This window comes from Colius striatus, chromosome 10, assembly GCF_028858725.1.
Source record: "Colius striatus isolate bColStr4 chromosome 10, bColStr4.1.hap1, whole genome shotgun sequence".
In the NCBI taxonomy this organism is placed as follows: Eukaryota; Metazoa; Chordata; class Aves; order Coliiformes; family Coliidae; genus Colius; species Colius striatus.
Genome location: NC_084768.1, coordinates 34019124 through 34038563, shown reverse-complemented (window position 1 = coordinate 34038563; position 19440 = coordinate 34019124). Strand labels below are relative to the sequence as shown.

The 19440-nt window shown below is 40.6% G+C and overlaps 1 protein-coding gene across 5 annotated transcripts in view; it reads left to right on the top strand.

Moving 5' to 3' along the window:
- The window catches only part of SLC44A3 (solute carrier family 44 member 3), a 36496-nt gene extending 17345 nt beyond the window's left edge, over window positions 1-19151 (top strand). For 4 of the 5 annotated variants that reach the window (XM_062004248.1, XM_062004252.1, XM_062004253.1 and 1 more), the window contains exons 11-16: window positions 2281-2437; window positions 5663-5740; window positions 15126-15263; window positions 15743-15979; window positions 17754-17852; window positions 18905-19151. In XM_062004248.1, coding sequence (XP_061860232.1) covers window positions 2281-2437; window positions 5663-5740; window positions 15126-15263; window positions 15743-15979; window positions 17754-17852; window positions 18905-18916 — 721 coding nt within the window. In that variant the 3' untranslated portion in view covers window positions 18917-19151. The remainder of the gene's footprint in view (window positions 1-2280; window positions 2438-5662; window positions 5741-15125; window positions 15264-15742; window positions 15980-17753; window positions 17853-18904) is intronic. The other variant, XM_062004250.1, reaches the window with a different exon arrangement.
- The last annotated feature ends 289 nt before the right edge of the window (window positions 19152-19440 follow it).

Here is a 19440-nt window from a genome sequence, read left to right as displayed (position 1 = left end):
GCATGTGTGGTCATTTGACTTAAGGAACTCAGTGTTAAGATATTGAGTATCACAGAGCTCACAAGAAAATAAAGAGAATGGACGGCAAGAAAAATATCAAAAGCTGATGTGGTACTGAGTACATGTTTGCAGGATTTTGGAACAGGAGTTCTCTGTGTAAATCAAGCGGTCCCACGTTAACATCCAATAGCAACACCAAAGAGGAGAAGCAAGCTGTGGCCCTGCTTGGTCTGTCAGGCAGATGCCTGTTTTACCCTGCCACCCTGTGTGCATGCAGTGGAGTCTCCATGCACAGAATTCACCACACAACGTGAACTGCTTACAACATGTATGCATATGGCTGACTGTGTATGTACTTGTGATAAAGTCATTTCAGATTACAGCTATATAATGTACAAAGCTGGCTGAAACTTCACCCTGGGTTACTGGGGAGGTGGATGGTAGGGCCAATCTTGAGCTTGTTTAGAGTCACAAGTATCACCTGTTGTGTTCAGCAGCCCTTTTCCTGTTTCCTACCCTGAGCCAGAATTACAAGGAATAACTTTGTTGTTTTTCTGGTCTGTTTGGATCCAAATCAAGAAATCTTGTCAAACCCTGTTCTTGTGAGAATTCCTTTGCTAGGAAGAGAAGGTGAGGAAAAGCATCCAAATGAGAAATTTATCTGAACTTCAGATTTTTACATTCCTGCTCATTATTCAGTCCTATTAAAAATACAAAAAACCCTTCTTCATTTTCCTCTTCAGTAGCAAGTAAATTATTAACACAAGAGTCAACTTCATCCTTTCTGTATTTCTTAACCTTGGTTAACATTTAACTTGCAGAAACTTAATCTTTTGTATTCTGAGAACTGGCTGAGACTGTTGGGCATAAGGCAGTGCAGAGGGAAAAGGAAACAGTGGTACTGTATGGATAGAATAACTCATCCATATTGTGACGTGTGTGTTTCTAACACAGAAACCTGATGACTGTAAAAACCCCTCAATTGCCTTATTCAGTATAAAATTCCACTATCCCCCAAGCTGTTCCTCTGGTTGTAAGACCAGAAATGCTAATTGCAGCCACTGCTTTGCTGGAATTTCCTATTTAAAATACTGTGGTATAGTCACATATTTAAATACAACTTCTCAGCTGCAAAGTACTCAGTGTTTTGAATGAACTGCAGTGATACCCTGAGGATCCTTGTGGAGCTGTGATACCTGTCCTGATATAAGATTATATTATTTAAATGGTTCACGAAAGTACATTTGTGGACCTTTTTAGCCCCAACCAGTCACTGTCTTACTACTGCCTTTTTATTTTTCAGTTTCTTGTGCAAACTATTAATTCTTCAAGATAACAGGGGGTTTGAAGGAGTCAGTTATGAAAACAGGACTTACCTTATTTGTGATATAATACCTGATCTTTACATAAGTACATAGTCAAACTGCTGCTGGTTCTGTTGCCTGAGTAAAATTTTAAGGGTTAGGCTTAAGAGTAGCTTTATAAAAGGGCTACTTAGGGCTATTTAGTCCTCTTAAATATTTTAGGTATTTATAGGGTTAATCTGATAGAGTTTGGGGTTTTTTTAAAAGAATTTGAAGATAGGTGGGGGCATGGCTTTAATTTCATTTCCTGATTTTTATATAAATTCTTGAGAGCTGTGTCATACTACTCCCTGTAAATGATTGACATTAACTGACCTTTGTAAAGGAACCAAGAAAATAGAACTATTAGTTAGACCAATTTTTGTATCTTTGCTTAATTATTAATTATCCAAACAAAATTTGACCAAACTGCAAAAAAAAGTAGATGGTAGATCTTAATTTTATGTGTGAGAACTTGTGATATGTTTTTTATATAGTTTGAATTTTACCACTAAAGCAGAAATAATGTATTCATCCTACAGACAAAAACCTTGCAAAACAACAGTCAAAGGAAAGATTGCAGAGACTTAGGAGAAATGACAGAAGCTGGAGAGAGGTGTTCAGGAAAGTGTTCTCAGATGTTGTTCACTGCTGGTATTCTCCATTGTAGTTTTTTTCTAGATATTTTTCCGTTACTGAATACATCAAAACAGTCATTGCTTAAGAATTAAACTAATCCAATAAAAGTTATAAACTTGGCAGCTTTGCTTTGGATAAAGGTAAAACATTCAGATGGAGTCAGTAGGAAAAATGGGAGTTTTTCAAGTTGGAAAGGAGATATTGGCTTTATTCTTTGAATTTCCACTGAAAAGATACAATATTTCTCTTCCTGAAGAAGTTTCTAAAATATTCTTAAATTGTTTGTTTTTCTTTCTAGAAACAAAAATAACCCACCACCCCATCCAATCCTGTCATCCATATCAGTTCTTTTTTGCTATCATCTGGGAACTGCTGTAAAAGGTTCATTTTTAATCACAATACTGAGAATACCAAGGATTATTCTCTTGTACCTTTATAATATCCTGAACCAAAAGGTAGGTTTATATTCCTCTAACACAAAAAAAAAAATCACAGTTAAAAAGTACGATTCATTTAAAAAAAAAAGTGAAGAGTATAGTACTTGCTTAAAAGGGAATAAGGTGAGGATTTCTTACATTGTGTTCCATTTGCTTCAGCGTCATAGAATCATAGAATGGTAGGGGTTGGAAGGGACCTTTAGAGATCATCTAGTCCAACTCCCCAGCAGAAGCAGGGTCACCTAGATCAGGTCACACAGGAACATGTCCAGGCAGGTCTTGAAGCCCTCCAAGGAAGGAGCCTCCACAACCCCTCTGGGCAGCCTGTGCCAGGGCTCCCTCACCTGAACAGGGAAAGAGTTTTGTCTTATGTTTAAGTGGAACTTTTTGTGTTCCAGCTTCATCCCATCACCCCTTGTCCTGTTGCTGGCTACTATAGAAAAAAGGGATGCCCCAACCTCCTGACACCCACCCTTTAGATATTTGTCAATGTTAATAAGATCTCCCCTCAGTCTCCTCCAGCCTAAACAGCCCCAGTTCCCACAGCCTTTCCTCCTATGAAAGATGCTCCAGTCCCCTGATCATCTTGGTGGCCCTGCACTGGGCTCTCTCCAGCACTTCCCTGTCCCTCTTGAGCTGAGGAGCCCAGAACTGGACACAGGACTCCAGATGAGGCCTCACCAGGGCAGAGTAGAGGGGGAGAAGAACCTCCCTTGACCTGCTGCCCACACTCTTCTTGATGCACCCCAGGATGCCATTGGCCTTCTTGGCCACGAGGGCACATTGCTGGCTCATATTTAGCTTATTATCAATCAGGACTCCCAGGTCTCTCTCTGCAGAGCTGCTCTTCAGCAGTTCAACGCCCAGCCTGTCCTGGTGCATGGGGTTGTTCCTTCTATTTCAGTTATCAGTACTTCCTTTTTTTCCCTGTCAACTCAGATATTTTTAAAGACAGAAAACAGCAACCTTAAAAACACTTTTATTATTTTTTTATGTGTACAGCTTTTTATGAGGTTCAAGGGGAAAATTAGCAAAATGCCCCATTTAAAATGCATCATAAATTTAATAAAAGTAAAGATGGGAAAAAACATTATTGTTACATATAAAATATCTTCATAGGAAAGGTGTCATCAGCCTTTCAATGACATTAGAGAAAGAATGTATGAAATAAGAGCTATTCCAGAGATTATCTGCGTCTTTTAAGGTACATGAAAAATACATCTGGACTGATTTGATTATTTCTTTCATGCTTTTCTGCATCTCTTGTCTTTTGTTGAAAACATGCCATTGCACTTAGTTCTGATACTTTGGCAAGGAGAGAGGACTGTCATGTTCCACAACTCTGATTTCAGAGGAAGATTTAGGCAAAGTTTCTAAATGTGGGTCTTCTAGAGTTTAGCTTGGCCTTGAAGCATGTTATGTATAGTTGTGACAGGGTGTTTTCATTGGCTATGCCTGGTACTTGAGGCACATATGTAGGTTATAGCTTGTAGATAATAATGAGATACGTGAAAGACATGTCAGTGTCTGGGTTTGTGTCACTTTCATATGAAAGTCTTGGTTATAAAACTTGGTGAGTTGGATCAAGCAAGGACTTGTTTTAAAGATGATAGGTGAGATGAGTTGTGCTAGATGGAAGGTAAGGGTATTTTCTGCCTCTAGAGGAAGCAAAATAAGTGAGTGTGTGGGTTTGTAATCTGAATAGCCGTAAAAGATTTAAATAGCAAAGAAGGAGTCTTTGTGTCTATAGCAGTGTGCTACAAACTCCTTTTGGTCCAGTTGCCAAGTATTTGGCTGAGGATATGACTTGACCCACAGCTGTAACTGCTGCAAAAGAGGCTATAATGCACTTGATTAGCTCTTGTCCTTAGTCCACAGAAGGATCCCCACACAAAGTAACCTTGCTCCTCTCCACCGGAGATAGGATAGGCTATGACCCCTTTCTATTGAGGCTCTTTCCATAGAGGGATGAAGTAATGGTACTGAAGGATGGAGAAGTGATGCTCCATTCTTATAGACCTCACTCAGACTTTGCCACCCTTGCAAAAAATGCTGCTGTTCTCTGTGAACAGAAGGAAAAGGCAGGAGTCTGCTGTCTACAGGTAAATTCACAAATGTTTTCTACACAGCAGTCTTCAAGCAGAATCAGGAGAGAGATTGCAGTTGAAGTCTCTTGCTCTAGGTCTTGAATAAACTGTTCTTACCCAGATCAATGCAATTTTAGCAAAATCATCTCCCAGCCATACACAATAAGATTAAACTATTTCTTTGCTGTCAGGAGTTTGCATGTACAGTTGCCATTTTAATTGACTTATTCCTGGAACATTTTCAAGAACTCCTTTGAAAAACAGTTGGGAGGTTTGGAATTTCTGTACAAGCTGTGGTAGTTGGGGGACCTGAGATTTTCATATAGTGACTATAATCTCTGCTTTCCAAGACAAAACAATAACATTCTGACCTCTGGAAAAAGAAGGTTAAAAAGGCTCAAGTATCACTGAATTGAATTTCATTTTGCTGAGAAAAAAAACTCAGCCATTTAAACTCAGAAGGCTGACATGGCTACCAAGATGTCTTTTTCTTGTCTTGCTTGGTAAAGTTTTTATATGATAAACAGTTCTGAGCTTGTGGTATGATGGAGGTGGGTAGGGTGGAACAAACACTGATCTTTCCTGCTCTGGTTTTAGTATGAAATTAATAGAGGTCAATGGTCTATGAATGGTCTGCTATAATACAGGCTTTTCCCCTCTTTTCCTGAAAAATGAGTGTATGGTCTAAGTCAATACACACATATGTGCATACAAGTCCTTCTGCCTGTTCTTTTATCTTTGTTCAGTAGGGTACCAGTCATTTCAGAACTGTGAAGGTTTTTTGATAAACAGGAAGGTTAAGAATCTGTCAGTATACTCCCTGGTCACTGCAAAGTGTACTGTAAGGGTTACTGACTCGCCAGCCTGTTTTGTTCTCCAAGCAGCTGTTAGCTCACAAAGCTGTTTGCAGCACTTATTTTCTTTTCCCAGAATCTTCCATCCACAGGAAGAAAAAAAAAACCACTCAGCTCATTGGTCATAAGTACTGAAGGGTCTGGATTAAAAACAATTCCTATCATCCTAAAGGAAATATCTGCTGCCTAAATGAATGCTGTGTTAGAAGAGTCAGTCACCTGTAAAGCAAGTTTTTCTAAAATGACAGTTTTGTTTGAACCTAATTCTGTGTCCAGTAACCAAACATTTTATTTTATTGCAGGAGAGTGCAAAGTGCCCGTCCAAGTGCTATTTCTGCTGGTTTTGGTGTCAGGAGAGTTGCTTAAGATACTTTAACCAGGTACACTCTGTCGCCAGTCACTGCGCCCTCTGCACATCTAGTCGAGAAACCGTGTGTGTGCCATATGCCAGCTCCCTTCAGCACTACCAAAGCAACATCCAGTGCATGCAAGCCAAAGTTTCCTGCTGACCACTTAATTTAAACAAACAAAAGTTTTTCAAGTGTAGGTGGAACTTGTTTTTGTAAGAATTACAAAGAAACAGTGAATTGACAAACATAGAATGTGCAAGATTTTAGAAAACTTGTCAATACAGCTTGAGAGAGCCTTTTCAGAGGGCCATTTGCTATTTCTGCAGGTAATAAGACAACATTTTGTTGAGCTGAGCCAGATAGACTGCTGAAATACAGAGGCTCCAGGTGGAAGGACACAATGAAGAAGTAAGAAACCCACCTGGAGATGTGTCTTTAAACTAGGTACAGAGTTTTCCACCTGAAAGTCCTGAATACAGAAATTAGAACTCCTGTCTGATTTCCATTATCAGTGTATTTGGGAGTATGATCCATGATGAAAAAAACAGATGATAGAATATCCTCTTTTTTTTTTTTTTAAGATATCTTTGTTTTATTAGCAGATTTGTTTCAAAAGTAGTTTTACTGAAAATGGGCGATTTCTGACATGCAGCAGTTTTTCAGATGCTTCACTGCTACTTTTTCCTTCCTGATCTTTTTCTCCAAATATTTTCCAGCTCTATACACATCATTGTAAGTAGTTCATTTTTCTCTTTGTCAGTTGCCTTTTGTTATCTCTGGTATTCCTAATGTGAAAGGAAATCAGATGTTCATGCTGATTTCTAACTCTCTGACTGTTGTGCTCTTTGTTCTCATTGCTGAGAGAAGTAGTGAAGTAAACAAGACAATTCTGATAAAGGATCTTGTGTCTCCTTTAAAGTAGGTGCACAAATATGGCTTAATCTTGCACAACTATGAAGAGAATTTTTTTTCCCTTAATTCAGCCTAGATTAAATACTTCTGCAGTGAAATGGCCGATTCGAGATGATTAAGTTTTCCAGACTTACATTTTTTAAGTAGATCTTATGGTCACGGACTTGGTGAGGAATCTCAGAGTTCATTTTGACTCCAGGCTTTCCATTTGTAGTCGCCCTTTCCCTTTTGCTTCCTGCCTTTCAAAGAGATACCCAGCATCCTAATGTTTATGTTCTCCAGCTGTTATATGCTAGGTGTCTCTTAAAAGAAGAATGAATTGCTGTAATGTCCTTTTTTTTGTTTCGGAAGACTGTATTGTAGCTCCTGTTCCCTTAAAAGATTTCCTGTTTCCTAATCTATTGTAGGCAAATATGTGTTTTCATATGACTTCTGGTTTTAACCTTTTTGCTGTTGGATCATGGCTTGTTTGAATGTATTTTTGGCAAAGATGATGATGTTCCACGAGCTCCAAATCCAGGGCAATTTGGATGAGGGTTAGAGGAGAAGGAAAACAAGAGCATGAGATTTTTAATAGCAATGGTATCAGTGTGAAGGATTAGCATTGATCTCAGATTGTTGCTTTTCACAGAGTAATTAGTGTATCTGTTTTCTTTGTTTCTATAAAGAGTGTACTCAACCGTATTTCTTTAAAAAAAGAATTCTGAAATAATACATTTCAGCCCATTCTTCATTTTGTAATAATGAAGATTGAAAATCATCACCTTCAATTTTGTAAAATCTGTGGCCAAATGTAAAAAAAAAAGGTGTGTGGGGGAAAGGCAGGTCTGCAGCTTTAAGCAGCTTAACATATGGCTCAGGTAACGGTATGGAACTCCTAAGAGCTCTTACTGAGATCATTGAAAGCTGCTGGGTACAGCCTTGAAATATCACATAGGTATGGAGTATGGTCTTCAGAGGAGATCTTGAGAGGGGTTAAAAAAATGCTTGTGCCTATGTTTCTAACATTTTGAAACTATTTTTTTGTTCAAATTTTTCTTGTGTGAGTTGAAATTACAGAAATGGGAAACAGCTGTTACAAAGCTTGTTCCAAAGCTCATTGTGTGCACTAACATTGCTTACTATAGTTTTGCCTTTTATTCTAGTGTTACTTTCACTATAGTAATAAGCATATAATTACCTGAAACTCTAAAACGTAAAAAAGCTTTCCTGTCACTTCTGCACTATTTTCTTCAGCCTGTTGTTACTGTGCTTATATGATTTAAGTTCTTTCTGCCTCTTCATTCAGAAGTTTAATTAGGATTAAACAGAGCCCCTTGTTTTCTCTCTGGGAAACTTGCAGATGAAAACCAGGTGCTGGAGGAAGTAACATTGGTGATGGAGCATGAGCTGCTTTACTCCCAAGCAGTATCAACCCAGTGCACTGTTACGTTATCAAACAGTACTTTTTGGGCTGAGGTGCCATCTTTCATGTGGGATTTAACACTGACTTTGATGGTTCCTTGTGTCCCTGAGGTGTCCATTCTCTGCAGGCTCGGCTAAGTTTTGCTTAACTCTTCTGGAACTTAACTGAAATAGAGCCAGAAAGGTACCTTGTCATCTTCCCATCATGACTGAGTGCTGTGTGAGACTCTGACACATTGGCATGTGTCCTGTAATGGGTTTTGGAGGAGGAGTAATGTAAACCCAGCAGCCTGTGCAGATTGTAATTTGGGTAATTACATCCTGCCTTCCTAAATTTCTCTTAGACTTGCAACTGGATCCTGTGCTAAACTGTGGTGTAGTGTTGCTATGTGCTGTTAAACAGTTCACTCCTTAAGCTGTTCCATTTCAGTCATGGACAAAGTGATTCATGTGTGTGTATAATCCATTAGTAACAATTGTAGAGCACTCTGGGTTGTATCTGGATGAAAAGTGCTTTGTGAATATAAAGTCATTATCCTTACTTGACAGTTCTGTTTGCCAACACTTGTCAGAATTACCACAGATTTTTCATCTGACGGCTCTGATGGCTTCAGGCTCTGATATGTTCCAGAAAAACACATCCAATTGTTTTAAGTGAAATCTATGAGACTGAAATTTCTCTTCTGTAAAGAGAATATACTGTTTTTCTTAATGTGGTTTGGGAGCTACAAGGTCTGTCTGTCTCCTGCTTTCTTAAATTGTAGTGGCAGTCTTCCCTTTGGATACGTCCCAGTGCTTGCTTTTTTTTTCCTTTACAGCCTTCTTGCAGTGACCTTTTTTTTTAAAAGAAGACAATGTATCTATTTCAGGATAGCTTTGCTTTTCTGCTTTAGGTTCATCTGCAGCCAGCTGGCAAGCAACTGCTCCAAAGCGCAGCACGTGGCTTTCTGAAGGAGCTGCTGAGCAGTCTGTGGTTGCTCTGTGTGATGTGGTGCAGTGCTGCAGCCTCCCTGGCGCTGGGGCAGCCAGCGCTGAGGTCGGCAGTGTGTCAGCCTGCAGGTGCTGGGTCTCAGACCCTTCACTGGTGCTGAGAGCCAGCAACTGTCTAGTGTGGAAAAACAGAAGCAGGTTTGTCTGGTGGCCACCTATCCATGGCAGTTGGTTGTCTAAGCTTTGGATGGAAGCCTATCGGGAGGCTGCGGTTTAGTGCCTTGTGAAGTGACCTAGATAAAACCAAACTTCATGCATGCTGATGAGACCACAGTTCTCCTCTGCACTGCTGCATACACCGTGCCTCACCCCATCAAGTACTTCTTTTCCCTCCCTAAAACAATACTGCACTTTCATGTTACTGGCAAAATTGCTTCTTGATGTCAGGCTAAATTTTCAGTCATCATGAAAATACAATTGTCCAAAACGTTAATCTTGGCTGAAATTGTGTTTTAAATATGTTTTCCCTTTAGAAGCTCTATGTATGCACCTAGAGGAAGTAAAATTCCTTAGATCTTTACTTGCTCTGTAGGATGAGCCATGTAGAGGATAGAGGTGAACAAGACTGACTAATTCTTGTGTGATATCTTTGTCCTCTCTTTTATGTATCCCATGGAAAAAAAAGGAAAAAAGAAAAGGCACTGAAGAAAGTGACCAGTAATTCAGTGGTTTTAAGCAGAGCAGTTTGTGTACAGCTCTCTGGAAACATTCAGATTGGTTTTATTTCAGAAATCCCAGGTAAGAATATTGTCTGAACTGCAGAATCCACTGTAAGCAAGTCCAGTAACAATGAAATCATGATCCTTGTGGTCCAACCCCTGTGGCTGAAATGGAGCCCAAGTGTAGCGGTGAGGTGCTGCTGGAAAGGATACCCAACAGCCCTCCCAGGAGGAATTTGTGTTGGTCCTACCCACTAGAGGACAGCCATGGAGAGAGTAGACACACAGTGTGGGAAGCAAGGGAAGCTGAGAGACAAGATTTTCTCCAGTAAGTCCAGACTGAAAATATAAGATGAAGTGGAAATAAAGGAAAGTTGTGCTTCTTGGTCTGCTTGGGAAAATTCAGAGGCTATTGAAGGGTTTCTTACAGATGGTAATTAGCCAGAGAATCAAAACCAATTGTTTCTGTTTATTGGTTGGAAGTTGTGGAGGAGAATGTTCTCCATGTGTTTGTAAACCACAGGTCAATAACTTTTAATTAACAAGGCTGCAGTTCTGGAATATATGAGATTAAATACATCAGAAAGAGGGAGATAAATACTACTGTAGAAGTTGCTAGTTAGGTGATCAGGCTTGTCTCCCAAGAGAGGACTGAAATATCTTGGTGTGTCTGCCTTGACAAACGAAAGGTAAGATCAGGCAAGGCTTGCCATCTGAGTGTATCAGGACGACAAACAGCAGGGAGGGACAAGAGCCAAGACAAGATCAGCAGGAGAACAAGTAGATGTAAACTGTTCATAACTAAACATTGTCTGGAAGTTGGAAGACGCTTTGTAAGGGCCAGAGGGACAGCAGTCTGGAATAGCTCCAAATGTAAGGACTGGGAGAGGGAAAAGCCCTAAGTAGTTTAAAGAGGGAGTTTTCCATTTAGTAGAAGAAATAGTATGAAGTGCTAATCTGAAATAACCAGGGACTAGAGTGGCTGAAAATCCCGTCCAGTCTCAAAGTCCTCATCTCTCCATTGGGGCCTCACAGGCCCATGTTGCACTTGAAGTCGACCTGAGCTGCACAGTGTTGTACTAGGTGTAGCAAACCAGGGCAGCCCCCCAGAGGTGGCAGGGATCAGGCTGGAAATACCAGCAGAGCAGGAAGAGCTGAAGTGGGATGTGAGAGGAGCGTGTCTCCTACTGCTTTTTAAAGGAGATTGTGTTGCTATGGCAATCTTCTCTTCCCCAAGATCATTTTATTAAAACAAGTCCTAGAATGGAGGACTGAATTCAGCTGTTAGACAAAGTAGCAATTATTCTCAACAATTAGGAATCTTATGGCCTGGATCTGAGCCACAGAGCCTTTCTCATGAAACTGGCAGGTCAATTTTTCCAAGACCCTTGACATTCTGTGTGATGAGGCACAGGAGGATGTATTCTTTAAATGGGTTTTTTGCATACTGTGGTATTTGGAAATATGTAAACATTCACATTCCTTATTTATTTATCCCAACACTGAGAAACTAGTGTCTAGTTCCCAGGCTCCAAGCTAGAGGAGGCTTGTGTTCTTCACAAAGGTGGTGATACAGTACTGTTCCTGACCATGCTTTCTGATCAGTTGTATGCTATACCATTATTACTTGCTTGTCTCCATAGCAGAAACTGCCATTGTCAAACATCAATTTATTAAGCAAAGATAAAAACCATAATTGCTATATTGGGCCAGACTGAGCCTGTCTAGCTCAGTATCTCATCTCCTAAAGTGGCTATGGGTGAATGCAAAGTAGAATGAGTATATATTACCCTGTCCCCATGCTGTTTCTGAATCTCTTTTCAGTCTGGACTCTTCCTGAGCCGAGTATATTTTGTCTGTGGATCTCAGTAGATTCCTTTCCCCTGGACTTCCCGAGTCTCTGTTGAGCTCATGCAAACTTTTAGCAATTAGAGCATCCTTTGTCCAGCAGTTCAAAGCTTACAATGAGAAGAAATACCATCTGTTTTCAAATTTGGCTCCTACTACTTCATGGTCCTCCCCATGCGCTGTTTTTGTTCTGGAAGCAGCAGCAAGCCATCTAACCCTCCCTGCCCTCTCCACATTTCTCATGGTTTTATCGCCCTCTCACCGCGTCCTCCTTCCGTCATCTCTTTTCCAGACAAGGGCCTGGTATACTCAGTTGTTCTCCAGACAGAAGACATTCCATACCTTTTGGATCATTCCTGCTGCCCTTCTCTCAAATATTTCCAAGTCCACTGAGGCTTTTATGCATGGGAATAGAATACATTCTGTAGAAGAAAACGCCTAAAATACATGTTTCTAAATGATAGCAGGTTCTTAACTGACAGTGATCTGCCACCTTAGCCTTTGCAACTATCTTTGCTTTGACAGGGATTGAGTAATTGCACATATCCTGCAACTGGAAAATTAATGGGTTATGTAAGCTTTTAGTCCAAAGTCTGAAATGTTTTGCAGCTATTGGTAATAGCTTACACGTGTTAGATGCTCTTTGGTGGTAAGGATGAGAGTTTCTGTGCAACTCTGAGTTTCGTGGAAATGTACATTTTTTAAATGTTAGACATGTTTTGTTAATGAGAGCATGTAGGTTTATCTGTGGCTCTGTGGGACTGGGGTATGGGGTCTATATGGAAAGAAAGCATGTGCAACCCCAGTCTAAGGTGAACAGGAAACCCCCCAAATATATTCTTTTTCTCAGAAATGTATTTTTTGCTGAAAGGTGAGGTCACTTGGCTAAGCCTTCAGCTTGTCACAGAAGCACAGACTAGCAGTGCTAGTAGCCTTCTTGCTTCACCTATGCCAATGACTAGTTTTGTAGCCTTCAGCTGTTCGGTCATTGCCTTGTCTCTTATTCCCTCTGTATAGCTGAATTATTACTTGGCTACCTTTCTTGCTTGGATATTATGACTAGTTGATACTTACATGCTTTGTTGAGGTTGTAATTGTTTTAAATGCCATTTTTTTAATCAGCTGGTTTGCAACATGACAAATCCCTGTGCAGGTAGTGTTCCGGCTCTGGCATTATTTTGAGTCTTTCCAAGATAACTCTTCTCATTAATAACTATCAGAAATCCTTTTTGTTGCACATTCCTTGGATACCAAAACAGCTAATTCAACAGTGCAAACAACTTATTATTTATTTTAAGTTTGGAAACAGTGTTTGTACAAGTGCACATGCATTTTCAACATTAACTTCTTAAAACAGGACATTTTTTGCTATATTTACCAAATACAGAATCTGTTTAATTTATTGGCAAAATATTTACTGATCCCACCAGAATTAGTTCTGAATTTAGTTCTTAAGGGACAGAAACAAACTTGGAAACCCCTCGTCCCCTTTGTATTGCAATTGGCTGTCTATTAATGGGAATGATGAGACAGACTTAGCTGACAGCATGTTATAAAGATAACTCTGTCCATTTCTGAAACGTGCAGTGACAGCTACAGATAGAAGACAGAGAGAGAGCTCACCTTGGGACTATGTACCCTCTGCCTGTGTCCTGGGGCAACAGTAGCCCAGTCAGACTGGCCCTGGCCCTATCAACCTGCCTGCTCTCCTGCTGCCATGTCCCCAGCACTGGGGCCGTGGGGCTGGTGGGGGTTGGCATGGGGCTAGCGGGTCCCTGTGCTGGGACGGCTGCAGCAGGTCAGGGACACGGGGTTTGGTGGGATGGGGATGGTCTGTCAGAGGTGCTGCAGCACAGCCTGGCCAAGATCACAACCCATCCTTCCAGTGAGCACATCAAGTGTCTCTTCCTGGTGAGGAATGAAGAGAACTCATTTGTTTAAACAGACGTTTATGCAGATACTCTACGTGTTTGTGTAGAGTTCAGTGAAGTCTTTGATTTTTCTTGCAGTAGGCAATAAATCCATGGTCTTTATTTATACTTTTCCCATTTATGGAGGTATTTGCTTCTATGTAAGTACAATATTTACAGGATGTCACTGTTTACTTCCACTTCTTTTTTGCTTATTATGAGAGAATAAAAATTGGCATAAATAGTATCCACAAAAAAGAGACAAAGGATATTTGACTGCATTTAATGTGTCTTTCTTTATCTTCCTTCCTTCCTTCCCTCCTTCCCTCCTTCCCTCCCTCCCTCCTTCCTTCCCTCCCTCCTTCCTTCCTTCCTTCCTTCCTTCCTTCCTTCCAGCTGTAAGACAATATCAATGTAGCTTTGCTACACTACAGTAACAGAAAATGCTGCATGGTAAAACTGAACTCAGCAGAAATACATTTTCTCTGCCCTTAAATATCCAAAGCCATTTTATACTTCGTAAGTAAACCCCAGATTTTTCAACAGGAGTGTTTTGCAGTCAGCCAGTGTAGTTCACTCTCAGCAAACTACTTGTGGGATTTTTTTTTTCACTTCCAGGTGAAGCAGAAAGTAATCTAAGCACCAAGTACAGGTTGGGGCATATAAATTCCTTCAGAGCAGTAATCCTCTGCGTACTGTGGTTCTTACTGACCATACCAGACGTGACTAATGTTTTGTGACATAATCCACCTTCTCATATTTGGAGTAAAGGGAAGCTACTCGTAAGACTTGTTAGTAAAGTTCAGCATACTTTTTAGGTATCCTGAGTGCTGTTTTTCTTGGCTGATGTTTTGGATACATTTTCAGAACCTTGAGGAATCCCATAAATGGGACATATATGCCAAGTTATGCACAACAAGTGCTAAAATAATCCAGTGCATGAAAATACATATTCTGTCCACCTCACCTGTCTTAGCAAGTTTCCACAAAGAAATCATGTAAAATTCTAAATCCATCAAAGCACTGTGAGTGCCCCTACTGCCTGTTGAAATTCAGGGAGGGCAGGTGTGTAACTCGCTGGTCTGGTCCAGGAGCTAGCTGTTCTTCTCCAGTCATTTCACAATTGGTCTCATCTTTCATTAAAAGGTATATGTTATGGTTACAGAATAAGCTTGAACTTCAGTAGCATATAAATTGTTCAAAAGGGCCACGTATGCAAGCTTTTTAATCAACAACTTTTAAATTACCTGGTAGCCACATAACTTGATTGTTTTGCTTACATCGTTTGCCAGCGGCCTTGGGATAGATTTGTAAGGAGAAAAAGAAACCCAAGTAAATTTAGATAGTGTGACTCCAGGCAAATGTTTTGTGGTAACTGTGTCTTATTTGTTAACAAAAATTAGGGTAGGGAACTGTGGTGTTTTAAAATAAATTGGGTAAAGCTGGGTCCAGAAATGGATTTGATCCCTATTCCAGCATTTGCTAATGGTGGAAATTACATAGAAAAAATATTCAGAAGCATAGTTATTATAGTCACTTAAAAGAAAATTGCTATCTTGTGCATAATAACTCTTTCTATTAATAAAGTCAGTATTTCCATATAGAGGTTAAGGGTTTGCATTTTGCTAAAGTAAAATCTAGGTTATAAGAGTCTTTCCTCTCTCACTGTGTTATTATCTTCCCTCATTTCAGCATGCATACACAACTACAGCCATAAATGGGACAGATTTTTGTACATCAGCAAAGGATGCTGCCTTTATTTTGGCAAAGGATTCTGCTAAACTTGCTTCCATTAGCTGTTTTGGGGATTTTGTCCTCTTTCTAGGAAAGGTAAGAGTGAGAAAAGTACTGTTCCGTGAAAATTAAGGGAAAAATCAGGGTTTGATTCTCTTTTCTTGTATCTAAAGTAAATGAGATTTATCTTTGTTAAGTTCAGGGTCGTTAGTGCTGTACAGTGAGTTTGGGAGAGAAGATATGTTTGAGGAATTTAACCCTTTTTGTAGTCTTTACAGAGTTTTATGTATTAGTGTTAGGATCGTGTTCTTGGCACCACTCAGGGTTCCCATTGCAATGAGTCTTTGGTAAATACACAGTAAAAGATTGCCTCTTCCCTACAGGATTTACATGTTAGATTGAACACACAGCGTGACACTGTGATGCCAGAAACTGCATAGCTGTCTCTTAGATGAGATGTGCTGTTAAAATGTTGGCTGCACTGTATTTGCTTAGGGTTTGGAGGGCTTGGGTGTTTTAAGAATCTTTTCTATATGATGGATGAGGCTGCATTTCCCTCTCACTGCCCTTTACAGGTGTTTGTTGTGTGCTTTACTGTTTTCGGAGGATTGATGGCATTTAACTACCATCGTGAATTGCAAGCTTGGGTAGTTCCTCTGTTGCTGGTTGGATTTTTTGCCTATATGATGTCCCACAATTTTCTGTCTGTGCTTGAAGTGACAGCAGATACCATGTTCCTTTGCTTTACTATCGACATGGAAACAAATGATGGATCTACAGAGAAGCCATACTTCATGGACCAGGAGCTGCTGGTAAACCCTGGAGATAACAGCAAAGCTATCTGAGCCAGACTAAGCTTTTGGGGACTTTTCCTTTCCCCAAGACCTAGCAATTTGAACTGACAATCCCATGCTGGTTTCAATACTTTAGAACAGGATGGGCTCAGGGATACAAACCATATGTGAATTATTCCCTCTGACTGTGTGGTAGCTATGATCTGTTGCCTTCTTTTAGGTCATACCCTGTAAATAATGGCTGGCTTTTTAGGCCTTAATTGATACATGTTCAATTTATTGTTGGTAAATTAAAAATGTAAACAAATAGATGTGCTGGCTGCAGAGACTGATCTGTGAGGTGCCTCAAGGTTAGATGTTTATATTTATTGTGACTTACTGTACAGCAATGAGCCACAGTAAACAATGAGCTTCTTGTTGCCAGCAGCAGGTCAGGTACCCATTCACAGCCCATGGATGCTGTAGTTTTGAACAAACTTCATGCAAACTCGAGTTGCTGTCCTTCATACCTGTACAGATTCTTCCACCAAAATATCGTCTTCTGTATCTTGATTAAATACTTCTGCCTCTGGACTGATTGTTCCGTCTTTACCCTCATGATTATTCTATCATATTACTGGCATTTCCAAGGAGAGGCATTAGGTTGCTAGTAGTGATGGAGAGTTTTAGTTAACAGCTCTGCCTGAAGCACTTGAATGCCATCCCTCCCATACTAAGAGAATAACAGAAGATACAGATGTTTTTTTTCCTTTCATGTTGCCAGTTCTGTCTTTTCCTTCATAAGCCACGTGACAAAGAAAATCTTAGTGATTCATGAAAAACAAACTCAGCAGCCAGAAGAGCTCATATGATACCGATGCTGTGGATGGATTTCTTCAGGACGGTGTCGGATGAGCAGTTTGGGGTTTTTAATGCTGCTGTTATGATTCCCAGTACTGTTCACAGAATTTTTGTGAAATCAAAAACAACAAAAAAGGCAGCCTAAAGATAGGCTTAACCCTTTGTACAGAAGAAAGCAGATAGATATTCTTTGGCTTTGATTCAGAACAGTACTTAAGCACGTGTTCCAAATAGGAATATGTTATGGAATGGAAAACTCTGAACCCTTGACCTCTGTTCTTCTCCTTCTGTTTTGACAAATGCTAAAATACTTCTTCAGACAATTCTGCTTCATGAAACAGAGGCTTTCCTTTCTCCACTTCCAAACTTTGTGGCAGTTTCTCTTTAACTCTGGTTGTAATTCCATGTAATTAGCCATGCCCTAGGGCCTCAGATGAAGAGTTCCCACAAGGGTAAGGAGTCTTCCAAGCAGGGCAGGCTGTGTAACCCTGTATGGAAGAACTGGGGATAGCACATCCAAACTCCTTCTCAGTGCATGATCAAGAATAAGTTTGTTTATGTAGACAAGAACTTGGGATTTCCCAACACATCCAGGGGCTTGACTTGGGATGTCTGTTACAGTCAGGTTACAAACATCTGGTGGTGGGAGGGAAGTTCTGTGGCCCTCAGGACAATAAGCAGCAGGGGGTGGAGAGTAGGCTGAGGCCTTACAGGCAGCCACAGTCCTCATTCCTGTAGGAGGAGGAGGTGTAAAAGATTCTTATTCAGCCATTGCATTCATCACCCTTGCTGCATCTGCAGAGTCCCTCCCAGTATCACTCAGTGAGTGTCATCCAGCTGGGAACAAGCTACAGTTTCTTAGCCCAAGGCTAATTATCTTCCTTTACCAGATATTTTTATTTGCACAATGGTTTGCATTCCCAGATTACCTCACCCTGGTTTTTGCTTGTAGGCCTTTGTGAGTCAGAGTAACAAGTTAACAGAAGGGCAAAAACACAGAAGCACGAGACCTTTCCAGAACGGCGAAGATGGGACAGAGCTCCAGCCTATGGTGAGACAGGAGTGTGGGATATCTATTTATCTGCCAGCTGCTGTGCTTATGTCCTAGGCAGAATGGACGTAGGGTGTCACATATCTCCTGACATCTCAGAGTAGACAATACGCTGGTTTTCCTTCTATTGCTTTCCCTCCTCAGGAAACCCTCTGCTGGTACAAAATAGATTCATCAAATAGTTGTTCTCATCCTTCTTCCCATTCTCCAGTGTGCCCAGCAGAAGAGAGAAGATTAGACAGTGGGAAGAGGGTGGGAGATAAAGCCTGTTTAGTGAGTCCTTCACATGTCTGCTGTAGGAAAGTCCAAAGAGTGGTAGGCTGCGTGATCTCATGCTGGAAATGATGAAGCTCCAAAGCTGTAAGATCACAGTTTAGTTGCCATCCCTCTCCACCTCCCCCCTTTTTCTTTATGTCTGTCTGTCTTTTTGTCTTTCTCTTCTGCCAGTGTATATATTTGTTTACTCTGTTTTTTGTTGGGGTAAAAAAGATGAGGTGCCAGAAGGGAGTGTTCCCCCACACCCAGCCTTGGGAAAGTCCTGAGAGTAAACACTCACTAGCTGACATCTGAAAAAATACTGCAAATTGCCCAACCTGAGAAGCTGCCCCAGCAAGTTCAGAATCCAGGATGATTTTCCCCCAGTGTCAGGGGCAAGCTAAGGCTGCCAGAGAAAGATTCTGCAGCAACAGGCACTGTGACCCCTGGCTTGCTGACCACTGCCGCTGCTGCTGTGTGCCCTGCGAGCGGCTCCTCACATGAATCTAACAGATGTTGCTTGATCTGCTTTCCACAGGTACCAGGCTGGAGTGAACTCTCACGCAGCCTTCTGGGCATTCTGTGTCAGTTCATTGCTACAGAGAGGGATAGTTGTCCCTGATTTTTACATTGTTTGGGCCTATTGATGCATCCTTCAGAAGGGGTTGTTCCCTGCAAGAGGACTGCAGATCTCAGACACAGAAGAACCTGAATTACTGTCCCAGTTTACATTATTTAAATGCAGTAACAGCAACAGTGCTACAAATTATTTGACTCTCTTTTTTTTGTCTCTGTAGACTTCCACGTGATGTGCACCAGGAGCTATGAAGGCAGATGAGCAACAGCAAAAAGTCATAGAAAAAAAGTACAAGTCACCAATACTCCAGGACAAAGTATGAATTCTCTACATCTCTGTTGTATGTTCTGCACTGGTAAAACGACACACAATCTGTTCCTATGAATGATGTATTTTGTGTGTCAGTACATCTGATTTTCTTTATAATGGTCTGAAAGTCATTAATAAACAAATTCCTTGTAAATGTCCATTTTATCAGACTAAAAATACTGAGTTGACAAGGTCATCAAGCTGTCCTTTTTAGCCTTTGGGGTGGCGGCTACCATGAGTTTTTTTCCTGCTTCTGTGGGGCAGTCATCCCTGGATCAGAACATGTAGAAACGTTTGCAGAAGAGGCACTCTGAGATGGCTGTGTATTGATTTATTCTGTATCTCTGAACAGGGAGAACAACCAGCTAAAGACAGTACTGAGCTCACTGATGGAAATTACCATTGATAGAAATTCTCTCTAGTCAAGATAATTAATGATAATGAGGT